The sequence below is a fragment of the Ochotona curzoniae genome, unplaced genomic scaffold, assembly GCF_017591425.1.
Source record: "Ochotona curzoniae isolate NIBS_2020 unplaced genomic scaffold, NIBS_Ocur_1.0 contig_2321, whole genome shotgun sequence".
NCBI classification, from domain to species: Eukaryota; Metazoa; Chordata; class Mammalia; order Lagomorpha; family Ochotonidae; genus Ochotona; species Ochotona curzoniae.
Genome location: NW_024465421.1, coordinates 9,608,766 through 9,632,543, shown reverse-complemented (window position 1 = coordinate 9,632,543; position 23,778 = coordinate 9,608,766). Strand labels below are relative to the sequence as shown.

The following is a 23,778-nucleotide window of genomic DNA, read 5'->3' as shown; positions in this document are numbered from 1 at the left end:
AGAATAGAATTGAAGAACTCACACTGCTTAATTCTCAAAGCATACTACCAAACTACAGTCATCAAAATTGCATGGTTCTGACATAGATACTCGGGTGGATCAAGGGACTAATCCTAAGATTCAGGACCGAGCTCCTGCATCTACAGTTGAATCTGACGACAATGTCAAGACCATTTGTTGGGGGAAACCATGATCTTTTCAGCATGTGCTACTGGGATAAATATATTTCCACACCAAAGAAATGAAGTTATGCTCCTACTTTGAACTATAAGAACTAAAATTATAAAGCATCTTGTAGGAGCATGTAGTTATAAATCTTCAGAGTCTTCAATTTGTCAATGGAGTCCCATCAAATATGACATCCAAAGCACATGCAACAAAAAGGAAAACTTTGATAAATCAAAATGTAAGGGGGCCAACATGATGGCTCAACTAGCTCGTATCCTGGCTGCTCCACTTTCCATCCAGCTGCTTGCTTATGGCCTGGGAAAGCAGTGGAGGATGGCCCAAAGCCTTGGGACCCGACACTCACATAGGGGACCTTGAAGAAGCTTGTGGTTCCTGGCTTTGGATTGGTTCATCTCTGACCATTGTGGCCATTTGGGGAACAAACCAACAGATGGAAGATTTTTCGCTCTCTGTCTCTTGCTTTAGAAGTGCTACCAAGAAGGTAAAATGAGAACTACAAACTGAGAAAATTAAATATTGACAAATAATGTCTGATAAGTCTGGTATCCAGAATACATAATTGACTCTTAAATCAACAATAACAAAAAGCAATCCATGCAATTAGAATGCAGCTCAAGGACTTCTAATAGACATTTCTCCAAGAAGATGAGTTAATGCCAATAAGCGCATATAAAGATGTTCAACAGTATTCATCATGAGGGAAATGCAAATCCATATTGTACTTAACACCCACAATGAGGGCCATCAACCTTTACAAAAAAAGAAAGAAAATAGAAAAGAACAGGTGTTAGGGAACATATGGAGAGCTCGGAACCCTCACGCCCTACTACCGGATATGTAGAAGTTTAGAGATACAGCCACCATGAAACACACTTGGGAACTTCCTTACGAAAGTGCACTGTGGCATTACCTTTATGTTCGTAAAAGTTCCTCACCCAGACCTTCACCCAAGAGGAATGACAGCATGGATATGAATTTGAAAAGCTTGAACTTGAGTGCTCATGGTAGCCTTCCCAATAGCCACAAGATGTAAACAACCCTCATGTCCATCATCCGTTGAATGGATGAATAAAATGAGGTATGCCCATGCGATGAGATAGTATCCAGCCATAAAAAAGGAGGTGAAGCTGTGATACATGTTACAACTTGGATGAGTCTGCAATGCATGAGGCAGAGCGAACTCAGACGCAGGACGCTGTCCAGGGTGGGATGATTGCATTGATAAGCAATGTCCAGGGCTGGCAAATCCAGAGATAGATTGGCAGGACCCGGAGCAGAGGGTGACCACTCATGGAGATACTCATGGAGACATGGTCTTCGTGAGGGTGGTGAAGCATTTGGAAAGAGAGATTGGTGACAGTGAAGATCGTGATGGTAATCCACTGATGACACATAGTCAAGCCCCTGTGCTTCCTCCCCCCTGCTACTCCCTTTCCTCTGCTGGGAACTTCTGGGCTGGTCAACTTGCCTTGCATGCAAAAGCCCACACCAGGGGGAGGGGGAAGAGCAATGATGGGTGGGCAGAACCCCAGGAGCAACCCTCAGGATGCACTGATGGGGACTGAGGTATTAGCACCCATGGCTCCCTTGGGCCGCAGTGGACTTGCTCCTGAACCTCGTGGGCCTGAGCCTCACTGCCCACCGGAGCGGCTGACCTCTCCACACACGTGTCATGAGCTGACTTTCCAACATCTGGCTTCTTCACTCAGCTGCCTATCCTTCTGCGCTGTCCAAATAAACTACTCACCTCTGAATGCTGGCCCCAGGGTCTGCTCCTGGGGAAATACAAATGGAGCCAGAATGAATTCATGAATGAAGACTCACTCCGCCATCTTGGGCAACCTTGAGCCAACCCATGCCCACCTCCCAATTCAGAGAGAAAGCACCAAGGGTATTAGCTACCTGCAGAGTTGAGGGGAGGGCACCTCAAGATGCCCTGTCTGCTAGCCTGGCACCTGGGGCTTTGCCCTCTGCTGTCTCTTTGCGAAGGAAAACATCAGAAGGCCTGGCCGCTTATGAGGCCTCAAGCCTGGCACAGGTTAATGCCCTGTAATTTTGAACTCCATGATTCTGATGTGGACTCCCCACTACCCACACAACCATCACCCCATGTTCACTGCCCCTTGGCCCCCACTGACAGTGATGGGAAGGGAAATTAGTGACAGCCCCTTCGCCTGTGTCAAAGGACCAGACTGTCCTCTCTGCCTTTGTCAAGCAGCCATGATGACCTGTGTGCGGCCCCAGTGCAGCTAGGAAGTGGGGGAAGGGAGCCACAGGCCTACATCGGGCACTGTGCTCTCTCCACCCCATTCCTGGCAGCTGCCCAGAGCACTCCAAGTTCCCTCGGGAGCCTGAGGCTTGAAGGCCCCGCCGGAACAAATCAGAACCCCTTGAACTCGTCTCTTCCCCCTTGACAAAAGCCACCTCTTCCCTCCTGAAAGGCACCATTGGTGGTCACAACAGGCCCCCTTTGTCCTCCCTGGCAGCTGGAGCCTGGGCCTCCCATCCCCTTGCCCTGTGTCCGTCCACTCACAGGCACGGGAGCTGGTTCTGATGTTCTCAGATGCTGAGTGAGGCTCCTGCTACTCAACCCGTGGCAGACACTCAAGGGGTGCTCGTTGGCCCCAGATGGGACCTGCTACAGGTCCCCAAGCAGGGGCCAAACGGGGCACATGTGGAGGAAAAGTAAGACAGTAGGGAGTGGTGGAGACTACAGGGCTGCCGTGGCCTCTAGTGGTAGCACACTGGCTCCAAGGCATCTTGAGCCACTGTGGGCTCCCGAGTGCCTAGAAAAGCCAGAAAGCTGGCTCTTAGGGAAACTTCCCTCCTGGTAAGTGTTAGTAACAGATTTGTCTTTAACAAGAAAAACTCCTAAGACAGACAAAATGCTTTTGCATACCTGGCAGCTGCTGGTTGTCATTTGAAGACCGGGATGGGCATTTGGGACAGCAAGTGAAGCCATTGCCTGAAGTGCCTCCAACAGATCAGAGCTCCTGCCTGGGTTTCGGTCCCAGCTCCCCGCTCCATTCCAGCATCTGGCTCGCACACAGCCAGAGTCGGACGCCGATGGCTCTGGTGCCTGGATCTCTGCCATCCAAATAGGAGCCCTGGATTGGATTCCTGGCTCCTGGCTCCTGGCTCCTGGCTTACATCTGGCCCAACCCTGCCTCCTCCAGGCATCTGGGAAGTGAACCATCTACGGAGAGCTTGAGCTTGCTCTCACCCTCTCTCTTCTCTTCGCTCTCTGTCTCTCAGATAGATGCAGAAAATAAGTAAGAAGACAGCTACCAGGAGGTGCATTTTATCCGCCCTCTCATTCCATCATTTCTTCATCCCCCAAGCTCTCACCATCCTTTCTCACATGGCAAGGACCTGTGATGAACACGGAGGTTCTGGAATGAACCCTAACACACAGGCGAGCCCTTCCCCAAGGGGCCCACTCCCTAAAGAGAGGTCCCTGGGGAGACAGGGCATTGTGGGACTCAAACATTTACTTCAGGCATTGCAAGGAGCTGAAGGCGGGTGGAGGTCATGGTCACTGTGTCAGGAGTGACCGTGCATCATCCTGTAGCTGAAATGCCCGGGCAGGAAGAACAGAGGGCGAGCCCTGTGGTTGAGCTGACATGAACATACTCGGGAACCGCCATTGGTTTGTCCCCGTGAAGCCCAGAAAGGTGCCCCGTGGTATCTAGAAAGAGAAGGGAGGAGGTGACTGGAGCTGAGAAGACCCCCCCCCCCAATTTGTCTTTTCTCCAAAGCGCTTCTGGCATTAAGTGTGATCAGTGGGAGTGGAAATAACATGGAGGCCTGCTGCCCTTCTGCCCTTGCTGTTTTCAACCAGTAGCCTTGGCTTCCATTCACCCTGGGCGGTGGGGGAAGGCAGGAGGGCAGCGTGTAAACTGCAGACTGAAACCCCCAGGCTTGGAAACTCCCTGAAAGGGAGCAAAATAAACCCCAAGGCTCAGTGCTGTGAGCCCGTCTGAACAAGGGCCTATGCTACTTTCTTTTCTGTTTTTCAATGTTAGAAAACCCAACGGAATTTCACAAAAGCAAATCAAATGGCTGTGTCAGCCGGGTTAATCAAACAGCACCAGGGTTGTGTGCGTGGGGTTGTGTGCGTCGGGCGGGGGGGAGCCTCTGCCCACCCCTCTCCCCAGCATTTCTCCCCTCCCCCACCATGCTTCTCCAAGCCGATTAAGTTGATTAAAATCAAGCCAGCTGCTTTCTCAGCTCCCGCCGGCTGGCAGATCAAAGCGGGGCCATGTGCAGTGTGGCGGGGCACAGGGTCCTTAGCGTGCTACGAGGTGCAGTCCTGATGGGTGAGACCCAAGTCCCCTTCCTGTACTAGGTAGCAAAGATGGCCTGGCCTGCCACACTGGCCCACCCCTGGTTTCCACCAGCCCAGTGGTCCCTGCTGTTTTCCTGTTTCGGGGTGAGCGGTGGGAATATGCGTACTGACTGTCCTCTCTTGTTGGCCTTTCAGAACACGCAGGATGCCTCCCCGTGGATCTGCCCCTTCCACCCACCGCTCCAGCTCATGTTTGTCATCCGCAACACAAGGCAGCTGTGCGATTTCGGGCTGGCCAAGGTCAAGGTCTGGAATTACTGGACAGCGGATGGTGTAAGTAACCAGCCAGCTCTGAATCCCAGTCTGGGCCCTGGGAGGCTGATACCTCAAGTTGCAAAAAATTGGGCACCAGGAGGCCTGGCCACTTGCTCTGGCAGGTGCAGCCAGAGCCTGCTTGGCAGGAAGCAGTGGGGAGCTTCACACTGGGTGTTTGAAAGCTCACTAAGAGTATAGCTGATTCAATAATACAAATAAGGAAATCTAGACCTGGAGAGGTCACAGAACATACCCCAGGTCATGCAGCCAGCAAGTGTCAGAGAATCTGAACCTGTCCTGGAGACCCCAGACCCAATCTCTTGAGTCATCACTCCAGTCCAGCAGGTGTTAGACAGGGCCTGAGGGTCTGCAGGTCCAAATAGCTCTCAGGCATGCAGTCTTGGGATTGACGTGGGGTGTGGGAGTGATGGAAACGTCTGTCCCGTGGCCCTGAGCCCCGGCTTCCTCTGGCACCTCTTGTTTCATCCCGCCTTTTGAGTATCTCCCCTCGTGTGACTGTCCCAGGCCCCCGGCCGTCTTCCTGCAGACTGTCTTGTGTGTGTTCATTTGTATCACCACCTTCCTGCCACGCACCCGCACATGGTTGCGCACATGATGAACTTGAGGCGTACTCTGGAGGAACTCCTTGTCCAAAAGCCGAACAGGCAAGGAGATGCAGGAATGTCATGTGCAGATGGTCTCGCAGCTCAACGCACAAGTTTTGGACTTGACTTTGCTGCAAACGTGACAGACATCCGCTAACAAACCATACTTGGAGTTGGGAGTCTGGATCTCTTCCCGGGCTGGCGACACACGCGGCACATTCCTTCTCCTGTGATGCTGGGCGGCGGTGGGAGCCACAGTCCACCATCAACCCTGCCATCCTGAGGGGAAATAGCACTGTGCTGCTGTGGGTTAGGTTAGCCAAATGCTCTGCACTTTGACTCTGCTTCAGGTCACAATGGGTGCCCCTGCAACATATGCACTGTGGTGACGGACTTGACCAAAGGCAAATGCAGGGGAAAGTCAGCTGGATCCCGCAGGTAACCCAGTGAGTGAAGAATACAGGGGGTCTCTCAGGCAACCCCACGTCCTCTGTCAGTGATGGACACAAGGACAAGAATCATCATACGTCCCCCTCTCCTATATGGAAAGCAATAGTGCAAATGAGGTGGTAAGCAGGAGTTGGCGCTCATCCTCAGTGTTGTAGACAAGAGGGAGTGGTGGGGACTGGGGCACAACTGGCAAGCCCGTTCCCCCGGGGTAGAGAAAGGCATGTTCTGCCTTCACTGAGTGGTTACCATGTAACCACTGTTTTGTTGTTGTTGTTCATTTTCTTGGAAATGAAAGGGACTGTCCAACAGAGATCTCCCATCCACTGATTCATACCTCAAGATGCTCTCAGCGAAAGGGCTGGGTGACGCCAGAACCTAGAATTGGATCCAGGTCTCCCCCAAGGGTGGCAGGGACCCCGAGGTTGGAGTCCCCCAGCCTGCTGCCTCCCAGGGTGTGTGTCAGCAGGAAGCTGAGCAGAGGTAGAGGATCTCCGGTATAGACGCAGGAACTCAAAAGCCAAGTATCCCCTCCTTTTCTTTTGTCTTCCCAGTATTCTGAGGTAGCTGAAATTGGACTTTTGCTATGAGCCTTCCTGTTTGTAAATATCCACAGCTAATTTAAATTCCCTCCAGACACTCTTCAAGTTAGCAAAACTCATCTTTCAGCTGGAACCGGCCCACCCCAAACTACAGTGAAGTCGTCCCAGCAGGAGACGATCAGGAAGGTTCTTGAAGGAACACACCAGTCTGCTGGCTGGCTGTCGTGCACAGAGACTGCGGCAGCCAGCTGAGGCAGAGAGGGAGGAAGCGCAGCCCAGGCGGTGAGAAAAGCATGTGCAAAAGCATAGGTGGGGCCAGCAGCTGGCGTAGTAAGCTAAGCATCCGCCTGCTGCGCTGGCATCCCATATGGACGCCAGTTCTAGTTCCAGCTGCTCCACCTCTGACCCAGCTTCCTGCTTATAGCTGGGGAAAGCAGCCAAGGATGGCTTAGGTCTTTCAACCCCTGCACGCATGTGGTAGACCTAGAGGCAGTTCCTGGCCACAAGCTTTGAATCAATTCAACTCTAGCTGTTGTGGACACTTAGGGTACAAACTAGCAGGTAAAAGCCCTCTCTCCCATCTCTCCTCTCTCTGAAAAATCTGCCTTTCCGATAATAAATTAATAAATGTTTAAAGAAAGAAAGCAAAGCATAGAGATATGCAAGGAGCAGGCCTCTCTGTCGTCCTCCCCAGCCCTGGCCCAGGCTCCCTTCTCACTCCAGCAGCCGTCAGATGGGTCTGAGTGCACATCCTCTCCTGACTCAGACCCTCAGAGGCGCCCCTTGACCCGGAACATCAAAATCAAGTCCCAGAGGTTGCCCACCACTGGCCCCTCTCTCCTGGCAGCTCCTGCCCCATGTTCCCAGCGCCCTGCAGGGGGCCAGCTGCCATTGTTCTGTGCCACACGCCATGGCAATCATGCCTCATCCTTGGCCCCTCTCAACTCCCAGTGCCTGGGAAACCCCGACCTCTGGCCCTGGTGAGCAGGTTTCCTCCTCCCTCGCAGTGCTGGGCACACCTGGCAAGCAGGACCAACAGGTGGTTGTTGTGCGAATGAATGAGCCAGAGCTCCCAATAGCCCATATGCAGGTATTGACATCCAGGTGAGAAGATACGAGAGGCTGGGCAGTTTGCATGAGACACACAGCAGGCTAGAGATGGAGCTGGCCAGGAAGCAGCCCTGCTGCTCTCCCTCCTGGCCTTCTTCCTGCTCATTCTGCCACACACTTGCCCGATGACCCACCTCCCTGATAAACGCATCCTGAGCCCCTGTCCACTGTGGGGCTGGAAACCAGCATGGCAGACGGTCCCAGCCAGCTCTGTTCACACACTACAGGCAAATGATGGGAAACTTTCTCTGATCTCTGTTTTGAGGATTTTTTTTTTTAAAAAAAGGATTTATTTATTTAAAAGGCAGTTAAAGAGAAAGATTCCATTTACTGATTCTCTCTCTGAATAGCCACAGCGGCCACAGCTGGCCCATGCTGAAGCCAGGAGACAAGAATTCCATCCTGGTCTCCCACATGGGCTGCAGAGGCCCAAGTTCTTGGGCTATTATCCATTGTTTTCCTAGGAACATTAGCAGGGAGCCGGATCAGAAATGAAGCAGCCGGGACTTGAACCAGTGCTCATACAAGATGCTCGCATCACAGGTACTGGTTTAACACGCTGCACCACAGCGCCAGGACCTTTTTAACAAGCATCTGAAGTTTGCATTTGAAAAAAAAAAGAAAGCCAGGCTGCTGCCACAAGTGAGGTTGTCCCATTCAGCATGACACTGCAACCTCCCCTTTCTCAGCTCCGGCCAGGCATCTCAGGGGCTATGGGAATGCACTTCCTCCCCTCTGCTTCCGGCACTTTCTGGCAGGTGGACCTCAGCACCTTCCAGAAGGCGTGATGAAACGATGCCAGCTGCCGAGCCCGTGCCCCACAGCTTGGCCCCGCCATTGAACGTGAATCGCAGGCCAAGGAAAGCAGATTCTGTGTGCTGGATTACAAAGAAGATAAGCTTCATCCCTTTTGACCAAAGTCTGCCTTTCTTCTTTAACCTCAGTTCAGCCTGCCTTGCGTGTACAGAATACCAAACAGGAGCCAGGCCCAGAACCCTGCAGGAACTCAGGACACCCAGCGTTTGCAGAATGCCAGGGAACTGGTGGCCATGGGGCTGGAGTGCTGAAGTCTCAGGACCCGTGGGGCTGAGTGTGGCGCCTGCCGGCCACTGCCCGCATCACACACAGCCATCTGTTGCCAAAATTTGCCAAGGGCCGCAAAGCACAAACAAATGTGGCTGCAAGTCGGTTTGATTTAATAATCTCCAGAGAATGCTATTACCGTGTGTGTTTCCGAGGAGATAAAACACAGAGTTTATAGGAAACTGGGCTCGACCTCAGAGACACAGCTTGTTAAGACTACACTTTGTGTTTGGGAATCCAAGGAGGATAAGTTCAATGTGAAGAGTTAATCCGACACAGGTTTATTTTGCACGTAAGGGAAGAAACTTCTAGAAAGAGGGGCACCTCTTATTGGGAAACAGGCTACCTAGGAAATGCTCAGGCTTCCGTTTATGGGCTGGGCTCCCTTCCCATCACTAGGGTGACCTGGGACCCATGGGCTAGCCCAGAAGAGGCACTGTTGGGGGGGCGGGGACATGGGGAAAAGAGGCCACACCCTGTGCACAGCTGTGACGCAGAAGGTGGCACGCAGCGCCCTGTCCATGTGATAGCTGCCATGTGTCAACCACTGTGGGTGTTGGGCTCACAGGCTTGTGGGTGTCAAGTGCACACTTGGTGACTCCTCCACATGAGACCCAACCACTGACCAAGTGCTGGCCCCTACTTGCTAGAGGAAGGAACCAACTTAGATGGGAAATGGCTGCCGGAAGTGCAATCTCAAGATGACTCTGGAATCTTCCTTCCAGCTCCTCTAGGAAGTGTGCCTCTGGCTCCGGAGGAGGACGTGCTGACACGTGTGGCCCTCCTGGGATGTACCCTGTCGCCCAGCCACAGGGTGGGACAGGGCCAGGGCCAGGGAGAGGGAGTGAGGCCTGGCGGCTTATGCTTAGCACTGGTTGGGAACAGGGTACAGATCGTCTCCCCGCTGTGGCTGCTGACAGCCCACACTAACTGTACCTGAACAAGGCTCTTGCACAAGCAATCCTTCCAGAACACTGCCCTGATGACCCCTGACCCTACTTGACTGTTCTTTCATAAGAAACCCAAAAGCTGGGCCTGCACCCACCTGCCACGACAGTCCTGGGATAGGTGTCAGCTGCTGGAGACTGCCCCTCCGTAACAACTGACACACTGCTGCCCTGGTCACCAGCAACCATCTCAGGCAAAGCCACTTCTTCCCTGGTTGTGACCATCAGTGGGGGAGTGGGCACAGCAGAGAGGGCCCAGGCAGGCTGAGTACCCAGGGTGCTCATTCTATTTTGAGTGAACAAATGAATAGTGCCATCTTCCCAGTGTGTGTTTTTGTGATAGGTCATGTGTTCTTGGGCACCACTGCCCACCAGAAGGTTCTGTGGGTGTCTTGTCCAAGTAGCAAGTGGCCACTGAGGACTTGAAGTGGGGCCAGTACACGTGAAAAAGCAACATTTCAGACTGGTTTGAATTCTCCAACCGATTGTAATTTAAGCCATCCTGCTTGATTGCATATTGGGCCACACAGTTCTCTGTGCTCACAGGACACAGTGGTGGGCACATAGACAAGGTCTGGTCTACCCAGCCCGGTGTTCTGATGGATGAGGGATGAAAAATCAGGGTGCCAACAGATAAGGACATTTCCGTTAGTGCTAAGTGTTTCTGTGATACCAAAACAGGACAGTGAGCAAGGGGCACAGGGAGAAGAGGGTGCGGCAGGCAAAGGCCTCCGCTGAATCGGAGGAGAGCATCTCTGATGGACCAGGGCTGGAGAGAGGCCCTGAGACAGGGAGCCTTGCTCGCGCCGGCCATATCCAGGACAGACTTGGAATCAGTGGCAAAGGAGTGTAAGGGGAGGTCCCAGAGAGAGAGGCGGAGCCCACGTCATGGGGGGTCTCCAAGGGTTAAGTCTTAATTCAGAGAGAGGTGGAATAGGGTGTTCAGAGCAGTCTCCCCCTACAGCTCCCCTTTGGGGCAAGTTACTGGATGTCACTGCACAGGAGTCTCGTCTACTGAGTGGGAGAACGAGTGACAGGATCGGAGAGTCCAGCACAGAGGCTGAAGGTCAAGGCTGGAGACAGCAGGTGCACACACATCATGTAATGGAGACATTTGCATATCTGACAGAGCCTTTGCCTGGGAGGGAATTTTCAATCAAATGTGAAAGTGAAGCGATTCATTCAGCAGTGACCCAAGCTTCCATCACTAGTTGCAGCAATTACGAGCATCTCCTGCTATTCTTGTTCCATTTGTCCCCTGAAATGGTTGAAGGTAAATTGTAGCTAGGATCCCATTTGCCTCCTAAGTACATCACATGAGTCTCCAGTGTGAGCTCTCTTGCTTTTCTGTAAACCTGGCATCACTATGATTCCTGACAATTGTTATTTTGCTTATTTAATACCCACTCCATGTGGATATGAGACAGCCCTAATTGGCTCAAAGATCGGATTGTTTGTTTTTTAGTCATTTGATCTGTATCAGGAGATAAACCAAGAGCAAGCATGGCAATGACTTTGAAGATGGATATGACCATCACATGGTCATCTGAGTCCAGGCAGCCTGATGGGGATTTAGCCAGGTGCCCGAGGGCCAGGAAACTGGCCCCAAGTCATGGGGCAGCTTCCTGGGGTATTGACCTCAGGCCTCCTCAGCTGTTGTTTCCAGAAGTTGCTGTCTGGTGACTAGGCTGTGGCAGTGGGAATTATGGGCAGCAGCCACACCCAGAAATAGGCACGTGGCCATGAATGCACCCACAGTCCCCCTGCCAGCAGGGTTCAGGGGAGAAGAGGCAAAGGCACTGGGCTTTAGAGAGAGGGTCCCACCAGGGGTCCATGCTGCAACCGTCGGTGACACCTCTCTGCAAGGCTGAGTGCACAGGTGGATGGCCAGGTAGGAGATGGACCCGTGTGCTGTACAGGCCACAGGCAGGCCACAGCTGGGCCAGGCGGATGCCTGAGCAGAGGAGGGCTCCTCAGGAATGCCCAGCCGCAGGCCTGGGGCAGTAAGGTGAATCCCAGATCTGCCGGGGGTCAAGGGGTGGAGAACATCAGTGGGCCATGGTTCAGCCAGGTCATGCAGAGCTGAAATGAACCAGGGGCCTGAAGCCACAGACTATCTCAGGGAAGCAGCCCCGGGTCACTGCCATCGCCCATCAGCACCTGCTGCCAAGGGGCATCTTAGGAAGGAAGCCGGGCCCGCAGGGCTGCATTGGGGCAGACCTCAGGCAGCAGTCTGCAGCTGGCTTCCATGGTGTTTTCCAGGATTCTTTGAACTCACTGCCAATTTTTTTTTTCTTTTTCTCGAGAGCCTGGAAGAGCTGGCAGTACCAGCCACGTTCCCACCTGGGAGCTCTGCTGAGGCTGAGTCCTGGTACCACAGCCAGCATCCCTCCCACCTGCCTCCCTAACCCAGAGCCTGGTGGTCTGAAGTACCACATCAACTCTCCCATGTGCAATATTCACCTGCACTCCAGTGACCCCCTGCACTCCAGGATCCCCAGATCTGGCCCTCTGGCTCTCCCATTGCCACTCAGCTTTCACCTCTCTCTCTCTCTGGTCCCATAAAGCTCTTGTCTCTTCACTGTCTCAACCTGTTCCGTGCCCATGCCCAGAATGCTTGGCTCATCATTGTTACACATCCTGCCTTCGGAATCTTCGAGGCTATGCAAGTCTCCCCCACCCCCAGGCTGTCCTGGGCCACTTCTACTGGTTTCCCTAGGGTGTCCTAGCAGTGTCCCAAACCTCTGCTGTCACAAGTTGGTGTCCCTGGGAAGATAGATTCTGTTTGATCCTTGCAGTGTTTTATGTCTTGGGCATTGTTTGACAGCATCGGGAAATTGGCTAGTGAAGAACTGGTTACATTCCCGCCATGCATCGCCTGGCTGGAGCCCAGTGGCCCCTGCACCCCAGACTTGTGGGCATGTGTTCTGTACCCCACAGATGCCCGCACTCAGAGACCCCCCCCCCATAGCACGTAGTTCACAGCCCCCTCCAAACTCAGAGAGGAAAGGAGCTTCACTTGCTTCCTTTGCCTGCCACTGAGGCCAGGACCCTGACGGTCCTCTCTCTATATATAGTATCGAGTGGACTTGAATATTGCAAGCCTAGCACGCATGCTCAGATCTTGCAGAGGCTAATCCTAAAGGAGCAAGAAAAAAAAAAAAACCAACTACATCCCACACAGTGTGGATGACATTCATTTTGGGCCTGCTGTGAGCCTGTGCCAGGAGCATGATCCCTGCACCCGGCCTTACAGGAATGGCACATCCCTAGACCACCATGTTACCCCTAAGCAGATAATCTCAGCAGGTTTTTTTTTTTAAGATTTATTTATTTTTTATTGGAAAGGCGGATGTACGGAGAGGAGGAGATCAGAGAGGAAGCTCTTCTATCTGATGGTTCACTCCCCAAGTGGCCGCAACAGCTGGAGCTAAGCCAATCTGAAGCCAGGAGGCAGGAGCTCTTCCGGGTCTCTCACACGGGTGCAGGATCCCAAGGCTTTGGGCCATCCTCTACTTCCTTCCCAGGTCACAAGCCGGGAGCTGGATGGAAAGCAGGGCCGATGGGATTAGAAACCAGCGACCAAATGGGATCCCGGCGTGTGCAAGGCGAGGACTTTGACCACTATGCTAGCTATCACGCCAGGCCCTCGGCAGGTGCTTATATCCAGGTGCAAGGCATGATGGTTCTGTGAGCATGTATCATGGGACAGGTGGTATCCAAAGCACTTGCATCATATACCAGCTCATTTGTTCTGCACAGCAATCCTGGGAGGGGAGGAGGGGTATGGCAGTTTACAATCTGGTACATAAAGCAGGGTGGTTTACTGGTGATCATGTGGCTTCCTCAAGGCCCTGCTGTACTATAGAGAGAAGCCGTGGCTAGCTGGGGTCAGCCATGACTCAGCACTTGAACCCTGGCCCTATGTTGCCCCCTGGCCCCAATTTTCCAGTATGACCAGAAATTGTATTGTAAGAACATGTGCATAAATCCTGACAAGTGCATAAATCCTGACAAGTGATGTTCCCATTGCTAAGAGCCTTGCAGGATCAGGCCAGCAGGGATTGAGCCAAAGGTGTGTGATCCCAGCTGTCAGGCCCCATGCACGTCTGTCAGCCTCGGAGGCTGTGACATTGGCTGGGGGATGGCCTTGGTAAAGGCCATGCGGTCCCATCACCACCACCTCCTGCCCTCTGAAGGAAGCTGAGTTCCTGCATCATGCAGAATGGTTCTCCGTAGGCTTCTGAGCAAAGGACATGTACATGGCCATAGGTCCTCCCTCAACCCTCTGCTCACGTCCAAGCAAGCCCAGAACTCCTGGAAATCTCACGGGTTCCAGCACACAAAGGGAAGGGGAGCATCCAGTCACCAGAGCCAGACCTCCAGATGGACAGCAACAGACTCACTCCTTGTCCTTGACCGCCTCACAGCATGACAAGGATAGGCACACACATGGGGACCCTTGGCCCTGTTGCAGGTGCAGGGATCCAGGTTGGCTGCTCAGCCAAGGTCTGGTAGCCCAGAGAACAACCTTTTTGGACTCCACTCGAGTTCAGGGAGGCAGAGAATGCCCGCATCTCCTGGAGGATCGCCCTCAGATGATCCTCTGAAAAAGGACTGAAAAAGAAGGGCTGCCAGCTCCCTGGGAGGCAGCTGCTCACTCCGCAAAGGCTTTCACAGCCCTGCTAAGCCAATGGTCAGGAGCCCAGCCTGAGGCCTCTTGCCATCTCTGCAGAGCCCCTGGCTGCCTCCCATTCTGGAATCAGCTCATCTCTGCAAAGAGCCATAACTCACACAGTATGGAATGCCTTCAGTCCTGGCCCACACAGCTGTGCACATCTGGCTGGACTTAAAGCATTTGGCAGTCTGGGCCCAACTGGTGCTCTGCTCCCCGAGTTCCTGTTTCAGGTGGTGCTGAAGGCAGGTGTCCAGCCCCAGGAGAGCGCCAAGGCCCCCTCCCCATGTGGCTGTGTCTGTTGTCACGCCACCCAGCACCACCACTGCCATTCATCTTGGCTGAGCAATCGGTGTGTTCATTGGGAGAGACGTGTCCCTGCCACGCCAGAGCCAGTGAGGGAGGTGGCCTTGCCAAGTCAATTACATTACTTAGATTGAAACAATATTAATTTTGTTGCATAAAAAAAAAGTATGACAAGCCTGGTTCTCATCAGCTGCAGGGGAGAGGCGTGACCACACACCAGCCTGGAGTTTCCCAGTGTCCTAATCCGCTGTGAAAGGCGGTTGAGGCAGCAGTGATGGAAGGTATCATTGCAACTGCAGTCACAAGGAAGACAAGGACCCTGGGACACACATGTGGCTCCAAAGAGAAAGGGTAGACAACAGCAGGGCGGAGTCTCACCCTGCACCTTCTGAAATCAGGGCAAAGGAGGAAGCAGCCTGGATTAAAAGCCGTGGTTAATGGACAGGAGAAAGCAAGCTGGTTCCTGAAAAACGTACTTATTTATTTTCTTCTACTTGAAAGAGAAGGTCACACACACAGATCTTCCATGCACTGATTCACTCTCGCCCAGTTGCCTGTAATACCAGGGCTGAGCCAGGTTGAAGCCATGAGCCTGGAACTCCGTGTGAGTCTCCCACCCACTGGTGGCAGGCAGTTGAGCCATCCACTGCCACCCCCAGGATGCATTAGCAGCGAGCTGAGTCACAAGAAGGGTAGCCAGGTCTAAAACTGGCTCTGCAGTGGGAGCTGTGGGAGTCCCTTGTGGCCGCTCACCCACCACATCACCAGCCCCACCCCGCTGGGATCCCTTGCTTAGGACAGCCCTCATACAGAGCTTTCTGGAGGGACCCCTGGTGTCATGAACCTGTAGGTCCTCTGTGCTGTCTCCTCCATGGTACTGATATGGGCTTCAATAGCTTCCAGGATGACCCTCAAGGGGCAGCAACCCTCCCCATTCTTGTGGACACGGAATCAGTGGCCCCCAGATCTGCAGGTTCTATCCTTGTGGGTTCCACACCTGCAGATCCAGCCAGTCACAAGCTGGAAACATTTTTTTCTTAAAACAACATCCAGGAACAGGCTTTGTAGTATACAGCGGATTGAACACACTGCTTGGACCATCTGCATCCCATCTTGAAGGGCTGGTTTGAGTCCCTGCTGCCCTGCTTCAGGTCCAGCTTCCTGCTATTGCCATCTGGGAGGCAGCGAGTGATGGCTCCAGTGCATGGTCCCCTGGCACCCGGGTGGGAGACCCACATGGAGTCCTGGCCTGCTGGCTTTGGCCTGACCCAGCCCTGACTTGTAGGTATCTGGGCAGTGAGCCAGCAAATGAAAGATCTCTCTGTTTTTCCCTCCTGTGTTCTGTTGCTCTACCTTTCAAATAAATAGAAATACCTACCTTGTTTTTTAAAGTTGCATCCACACTGAACCTGTACAGACTTGCTTCCTTGTGGTTACTCCCTAGCACAGTAAAACCACAGTCCACACAGCACCCACCTTGTGTGGGCTATTGGAAGTCATCTAGAGACAAGTTCCAGTATGCAGAAGGATGTGTTAAGGTTATATGCAAATACAACCCTGTTTCACCAGAGGGACTTGAGCAGCTGCAGAGTTCGATGTTCATAGGAGTCCTGGAACGCATCTCCCACAGCTACCAAGGGACTTAGAAAGGTCTGGAAGGACAAGAGCTTGCATGCGCGTACACACACACACACACACACACAGCACAGAATGGTCTAGAAGGACAAGCACCTGCCCAGGCCGGGCAAGACGCCCACAGTGATCACTTCTGGGGAAGAGGAGGGAGCTGAGACAAGCATGGGAGACACCTGGCCCACAGGGACTTAATTTAAAAAAAAAAAGGGGGGGGGAACTTGCAGGTTACTCTGCCAGTGGCCAGGCTAGCAAGAGCCAAAGCCAAGGCGCAGCTCTCAGGGCCTAGCTTGATTGCTGTGCCAGCCAGGGCAGCTCACCACACCCCCACTCTGTGACCTCCTCCAGTTTCTTCCTCCATCATTTGGGCCACCGGCGAACATTTCGATGAGTCTCTTCTGGTGCTATAGCGTGGAACTTTGCAGTCCTTGATTTTTTTTTTTTCAAACTTGGGATATCCAGAGGGGTGACTCTTACCTGTTCCCTACCTCCACAAGGAAGCCCCCCAACTCTGGTGACCCTTGGATCAGACTCACGCCAACAGGTGACTCTGCCTGGCCTGCAGAGCATGAGAGACATTAATGTAGCTCCTCACCCCAGGGGCCCTGCCTCCTTCCATTTCCACTCCTTTCTTGCATCTTCCTCTGTCAGTGCCCTCCAAGCCAGCCAGCCAGAGTGGTGAGGGCTGAGCAGCCAGCAGATGGCTGAGGTCAGACAGTGCTCTCCGCTGTCGCTGGGAAGGAGCTGACAGGGCTGGTGAGGCGGGCACCCCCTTAGCAGAGCTGGGATGATCACCTCCCACCACCTCTTTTGGAGAGAGTGTGGCCATCTCGCCAGCTGTTTCCCTGGTGGTAATTTGGCAGAACCAGCCATTGAGAGCCGCCTTGCACTGTCCTTCCCAAATAGCTATTTGCTGATTAATTCACACCTTGCTGTGTGTCTGCGTTCCACAGAGAACACATCCATATAAACATGTAAAAGAGCGCTTTGAGAATCGACTTTTCTGACAACCAGCAAATAGTAGCCTGCGGTCCCACAATTGAGTGATTGAAGCCAGCTTCCTGGGGGCTCCCAGCCTCGGTGCTAGATTGAAACCTCTCTAACTCCCGGGGCTCGGTGTTCTCTCAGAGCTTGCTCACCCGCTTGTAGGATGGCTAAGAGGGATGGTCAGTACACAGTGGACATCTCTGGGAATCCCAGATGCCAAGAGCAGATCAGAAGTCAAAGCCAAGGGGTGCTGGCATTGTGGCATGGTGAGTGAAGCTACTGCCTGTGACCCCAGCTGTGAGTCCCAGCTGCTCCACTTCTAATCCAGTTCCCTGCTAATATGCCTGGGAAAGCAGCAGAGAATGGGTCTCCGTAGCTGGAGCATCACCGTGTCAAGACTCTCCCAACTTAGACATAGCTGTGGTTGGAGGCAAGCTAAGGGGACCCACTTTAAGGACCAAGGCTTGATTGGGGTACAGGGTCTCCTCTCCTGAAGATCCCTTCCCATAAGACATGGAATCCCAATCCACCTGCACATCCTGTGGCTTACAAGGGTTTTCCCCCTTTACCTTCTGGGAACTCAGCCTCCACATGCCCCAAACAGAATTCCAAATTCATTTTGGCCAAATCCAATCCTTTCTAAGCTTAGAAATGGTTCCACCGGATACCCGCATAGCAGCATACAGCAGGTTAACTAGCTGCAGCTTGAGAAGCTGGTGGGGCACTGGTTCAAGTCCTGGCTGCTCTGCTTCTGACCCAGCTCCCTGCGAATGCACCTGGGAAAGCAGAGGAAGGTGGCCAACTACCTGGACCCTGGCCACTCTTGTGGGACATCTGCATAGAGTTCTGGGCTCCTCTGGCCCAGCCCTGGTCATTGCAGCCCTTTGAGGATCGAATGAGCAGACAGAAATGCTCTGTCTGTCTCTCCCTCACTCTCTGTCATCCTTTCTTTCAAATTAATAATAATAATAATAATAATTGTTCCACTATTCAGCTAGGTGCTGAATTTGGCAATAGCTGGAATTTGGGGAGTCAAGCAGCAGATGGAAGATCTTTCTTCTGCCTCTCCCTCTGTCTGTCTCTTCTCTCTGTAGAACTCTTTCAAATATATAAATACATCTTTTAAAAAATGGGGAAAATATGAACCCCACATCCTCTCTTTCTTCGTGTGTGTGTGTGTCCTCAAGTTCAGAATGAAATAAAAACACATTTGAGACTTTTTGCCCTTGGCCTTCCTTCTCCCTGGTGGGATCAGTCACCTGTGCTCAAGGCTCCCTTTTTGGGGTTCACAGACAGGACATGCAGGAAGCTGGGTGGGGGGTTCATACTGTATGTGTGGTGCACCCCAGGCTTTTCTGACACAGGTGTCCCAGGAGCTCTCCTTGGAAGAATGCTGCTCTGGGCGAAGGGGGAGCAGGGAGGGGGCACAAGATTTCAACAAGAACAGTGACAAGGCAAAAGATGACCCTGGTGGCAGCAGGAAGCCGAGGTGGAAGCTGTGGTGGCAAGCAGGCAGAGCCGTTAGCAGGCCATCAGAGGTGTCCCAACAGGAGGCAGCGGTGGCCCAGGCCGCCACTGAGTCCGCCTCTCTGCACGAGCCCTTTGATTAATGGAGTGGTTAGCGGTTGGCATAGAAATGAGACCAAGCCTTATTTAACATCCCCAGTGCCGTGGTTTTAATAAAGCTCACATCTCTCGCATTTCCCTTCTTTCTTTTTTTTTCCCCTCCTTCCATGATATGACACATCCGTGTGAGGCCACCATGTTCATTCTGTCAAAATGCTGTGTTCCCAGGACCTTGACATCGGTGCCAAGAACGTGAAGCTTTATGTCAACGAGAACCTCATCTTCGATGGCCAGTTAGACAAAGGAGGTGGCGAGACCCCGGCTGGCCCACAGAGCATCCTGGTCAACCCGAAGGCTGAGCAGAGCAAGAGGGCAGGGAACACCATGGAGGATCCCAAAAGCACAGATGCCCCAGATCTGGCCAGTGCCATGGCAGGGGACCAAGATCTCTGCATCCACCACCCACAACCAGCTGCAGCAGGCATCGAGGTGACAACAGCTTCCCAAGGTGATTTTGTTAGCAAAAGACCAAAACCCTCTGATTGCTGGAAGGACCATCTGCCCACGTCGGGGGAAGAGTCTTCGGCAGCCTCCGCCATAGTGAGTGACAGCCCCAGCTCCCCCGCCCCCACTCCACCTGGGCAAGGCCCTCCCCCAGGTACAGAACTTTCTCTGAGCCAACAATTAGAGAACTTCACGGGCAGCAAAATCCCCCAGCCACTGGGGAAAACCCCGCCCTGGTTACTGCCTTCTCCTGCCCCTGCTGCTGCTGCCGGGAGGGGCAGGAAACCCAAGCCCTTGTGGCTAGGTCCTGAGAAGGCGCCAGACTGGACAGCGGACAGTGGCATCAGCGAGGAGCCCAGAGAGCCCAAGGCCAAAGATGGAGGCCCCCAGCCCCAGCTAGGGCGGGTGACCAGCTGGAGCACCATCGCTGGAGACAGGCTCCAGTCATTGGTCCCCAAGATCTGCAGTGATGACTTCGACCTCTTCAGCCAGCACCCGACCAGGGAGCGGCCCGCCAGCGGGAGGAGGAGCACCAGGAAGGAGACGCTGCTCTGCAGTAGTCATGGCGACGGGCAGCTAGCAGGCAGAGGTAAGCTCTCCAACAAGCACCCACAGTGCCTCTTGATGGCACTGAGCCATTGAAGCTCCCTGCGCAGGATTCTTCAGCTGTAGTGAAGGAGGCGGGGCACCAACTGTCCATTTCAGGGGCCAGAGAGGTGGCAGGAAGTAAGTGAAGTGGGCAGGACACACTTTGCCTGTTAAACTGCTCAAGAGCGTGACCGAGATCTGTCCTTTCACCAATCCATGGCTCTCTCTTACTAGCTGTTGATATTTTGCCCCTGACAGAAGCTAGATGGGAAGCAGAACAGCCAGGACTTGAACCAGAGTTCTGCTATGGAATGAGGGCATCACCCACCCCTGATGCTCATGTTCATAATGAGTCACATTGGCATCTATTAGCAAGTGTGTAGTAGGTGTCCAGACCCCTGATATGTCAGCCACTGAGGACGCCCGAGCCAGGCTCTCAAACATCAGGATGAAGCTTTACAATCTCACTCAGTCCTGCTGCCTAAACCCCAGCTGAGCTCTGACACTGAGATGGACTGTCAAGGAGAAAAGCAGACTGGCAGAGAACCATCAGGAAGCTTGGAAGGCAGGTAGCCAGTAATGGCTACAGCGGGATCTGAGCCCCAGACAGTGCAGCTCCAGAATCCATGCTCCCCCAACTATCCCCGGTGCCCTGGGAGAGCCAGGTTATTTTGAGCCTTCCTGTGAACCAGACATGTGCAGAGCTGGGAGGTTTCAAGATGATCAACATACCTGTAACTTTGCCCAAGTTCACAAGACCTTGTCTCACTTTAATTTCTCTTTCCAGGCATTTCCCTGCTTGGCTTAATGGCATATTAAGAGCCGAGCCCCAGAGATTCCATGCTTTATTAAGCTGGTCATGCTAAAAAAAAAAAAAAGAAAAAAAAGTCAATTGCTTAGAAATGTTGAGTTCCCCGTTACCCAGAGCCAAAGCCCATAGCCATGCCCTGTGGACCCAGCACAGGGCAAGCCCTCCTGGCATGCAGATGGGACCAGTGAGCCTCAGAACCCTTCCCTGGGACTGCAGTGGTGACACTGTCACTGCAAGAGTCCCAGGCTCCTGTGTCTCACAGAACAGCCATCATAATCACATCCGTGTCCCCGAAGGATCTCCCCTAGGGGCAGTCGATGGCAGGAGAATGCCATCTCATCAGCCCAGAGGAACAAGAATGGGCCTCTGATCTCAGAGGGCACCCCAACCCAAAGGCAGGGAGCGTGGACACTTATCCTGGACTGAGGGAGGACCCTGAAAGCTGGCCTCTGCTTCTCTGTGGGTGCACTGCCACTTCCTCCCCTTCCCCTCCCTAACCCACATCAGCTTCCTCTGCTCTGTTCACATGGCAGGAGACAACCCCAGAGCCCTTAGCGTGACTACATCTGGGCTCTCCAGGTCCAGCAACCAGTGGCAGAGTCTCGGGGCAGGAAGCTAACTGGTCCACTTGGATCAGGTGTGCGTTCCTTGTCCAGTCAGCAAAGGCTGCAGGACAGTTCCCAGGGATACAGGAGTAGCCCTTGGTGTGCTCTTCCTGTTTTGGTAGCAATACTGGGAGCCTCCCAGTGGTGCCGTTGGCATTCCAGACACTCTAGGGCAAAGCTTCGTAGTTGGTGTTCTTCTCAGGCCCGGAGTGTTCTGGAATCTTGGCTCCCACCTCCCCCTAACCTGGCTGCCTGCAGAGTAATGCAGCCACTTTCTGCCATCTGTCCGGATTAAGGAAGGCACCACAGCAGCCCCAGACAAGCAGTGATCCCATCAGCTTCTCAACTTCCAGGGAGAGAAGTCTAGTGTGCTGGGGAGTGCTAGTGTGATGGGGCGGCGGAGAGACTAGTGGGGTCCCAGGCAGCAGTCACTCCTGCTTCCTCCGCATCGAAACCCTGAGGGCACAGGGCAGGGAGAGCAAGTCAGAAAGTGGATGCAGAACAGATGCCAAGTTCCCCTGTCTGGCTGGTGTCCCCTCCCTGCCCAGGCCCGGTCCCTGCTGCCTGACATTTACTGCCATCTCTTAAAGCACCTGCAAACCAGCCCAGGCCGATGCCTCCAGTCAGGTGAAATGAGATCACGCCAGCGGCGTAAGTCTGCACAGCCCAGATGGGGAGCTCCCTGTGCCAGCTGTTAGGACACGTGCCTGGAAGGAGAGGCCGGAAGAACTCCTAGGGTCTTTTAACAGCAGACCAGGAGAGAGAGGAGGCAAGAAGACAGGTGCTAGAGAACTGACAGGTGGAGGGGAGTCCCTTGCCTGCAGGCCTGTTTCAGTAAGGGAGGGGCAGGGGGGTGATGGGTACAGCAGTGCTACTAACCAGCCCTCTCTAGCAATAGACATTTATGAAGCATTCCTGTATACCAGGTGTGTGCTGGGCACTGGGCACAACAGTGTGCCAAGGACAAGGTGCCAGAGAAGGCCTCTCCAAGGAGATGAGTGATCAAGAGCCAGCTAGGTGGGCACCTGGAGGCCAAGACATGGCAGGAACAGAGTGATCACGGGCCTGGGGGCAGTGGGATGAGGTTGTGGAAATCAGCGGGTACCACTCGGACACTGGGGCTGTGGCGCGATGTGGATGGTCTTTACTGTCGAGATCATGTCAGGAGTATGGAGCTTGAAGTGACAGAGTAGCCACATCTAGCAACTGGAACTGGAAGGTTACAGCTGGGGTGGAGAATCCAGACACTGAGGTAGGAAGCTGAGCTGCACCTGCCTGTGTCAAGAACTGGGGGAGGGCAGAGAGATGGAGCCGAGGCCTTGGGACACTCCCGGGCTTAGGGGCTGGATGGTGGCGCTGCTGGGATAGGAGGAGAGCAGCCGTTGCTGCATAGGATGGTGTAGGAAAGCAGGAAGGAGCAGAAGCTATGGGAGTAGGGGAAGGGAGACAAGGACATAGCTAGTGGCCGAGACCTGCTCGGATATCAGGTATGCAGTGGACAAAGGCTGGGTGCTTGGGCAATGCCAATTTTCACTCAGAGAAAGCGATTTCAACGGTGGCTTGTGGGGATTGTGGGATTCACATCGGAATACAATGGGCAGGAAGCCAGCCAGGGTTTGACTTCAGACACAGCTGGGGCCTTGGCTCGCAGGCTGTCATCAGGTCTCTGTCTCTCAGCACCTGTGCCCATGTTGGCTACATTCTCAGGCAAGTCCCTGTGCCTACTACAGTGTAGCAGAATAGCCCCTGGCAACCCCCCACACAGCATCCTGCCAGCTCAATTTAGAGAGAGTCCCTTGGAGCACAGCTTGGAAGGCCAGTGTGCACCTGGTCTGGATGACCTGAAGGGAGCGCTCCAAAGGACAGTTGGAGTACTGTGTCCAGGAGAAAGGGTCAGGCTCAGGTGGCAGGGAGTAAAGAGAGTCTCTTGATGCTGTAGGGGGCACGGTGCCTGCGGGGAGAGGGAGGAAATAGGACAGCAGCCAGCCAGCTGGAGCCACGGGACTGGGTCTGCTTCCTGTTCCTTTCTTCTCATTTAGGGAGGAAAGATTGATGTGTCGTGTGCAGGCAGCAGTGAGGGGGAACAGGTGTCATGGGGAAGGAATGATGGAAGACCCTGGGGAGGAGAGGTGATTGATGGGCGCGGGCCCCTTAGAAGACACGCAGGAAACGGAGTGCCACAGTAAAGAAGGGAAGGGGGAGGCATCAGCCACCATTTTGCCAAAGCAAAACCTTGGATAATGGCCGGCCATGGTGGCAGGCCTGTGTGGACAGGCCCAGCGTCCCCTGCCCCTAAGGAAGCCGTCCCACCTAGGGGAACACGTATTCCCTTGCCATCTGCCCGGCTCATTTATAATCCCTCATTGTTGTTTCTTGACTATAAAAGGTTGGTGGGAGAATGAAAATAGGAGATAGGCACATTTTCTAAGGATGTTTTCTTTTTTTTTTTTTAATTGAAAAGGTTATGGAAAGGGCGAAGGGGTCACAGACCAATGTGGGGCATATTGAAGGATGGAGTGGGCCGAGAGAGGAAGGGTGTCTGCAGGAAGAGGGAGAGAGATGTTCCCACCTCATCCTA

The 23,778-nt window shown here is 53.5% G+C and overlaps 1 protein-coding gene across 1 annotated transcript in view; it reads left to right on the top strand.

Annotated features, from left to right (window-relative positions):
• The window catches only part of LOC121151591 (katanin interacting protein), a 157,559-nt gene that overhangs the window by 112,331 nt on the left and 21,450 nt on the right, over positions 1 to 23,778 (top strand). Inside the window, exons 14-15 of the mRNA XM_040973166.1 lie at positions 4,673 to 4,810; positions 18,921 to 19,785. Coding sequence (XP_040829100.1) covers positions 4,673 to 4,810; positions 18,921 to 19,785 — 1,003 coding nt within the window. The remainder of the gene's footprint in view (positions 1 to 4,672; positions 4,811 to 18,920; positions 19,786 to 23,778) is intronic.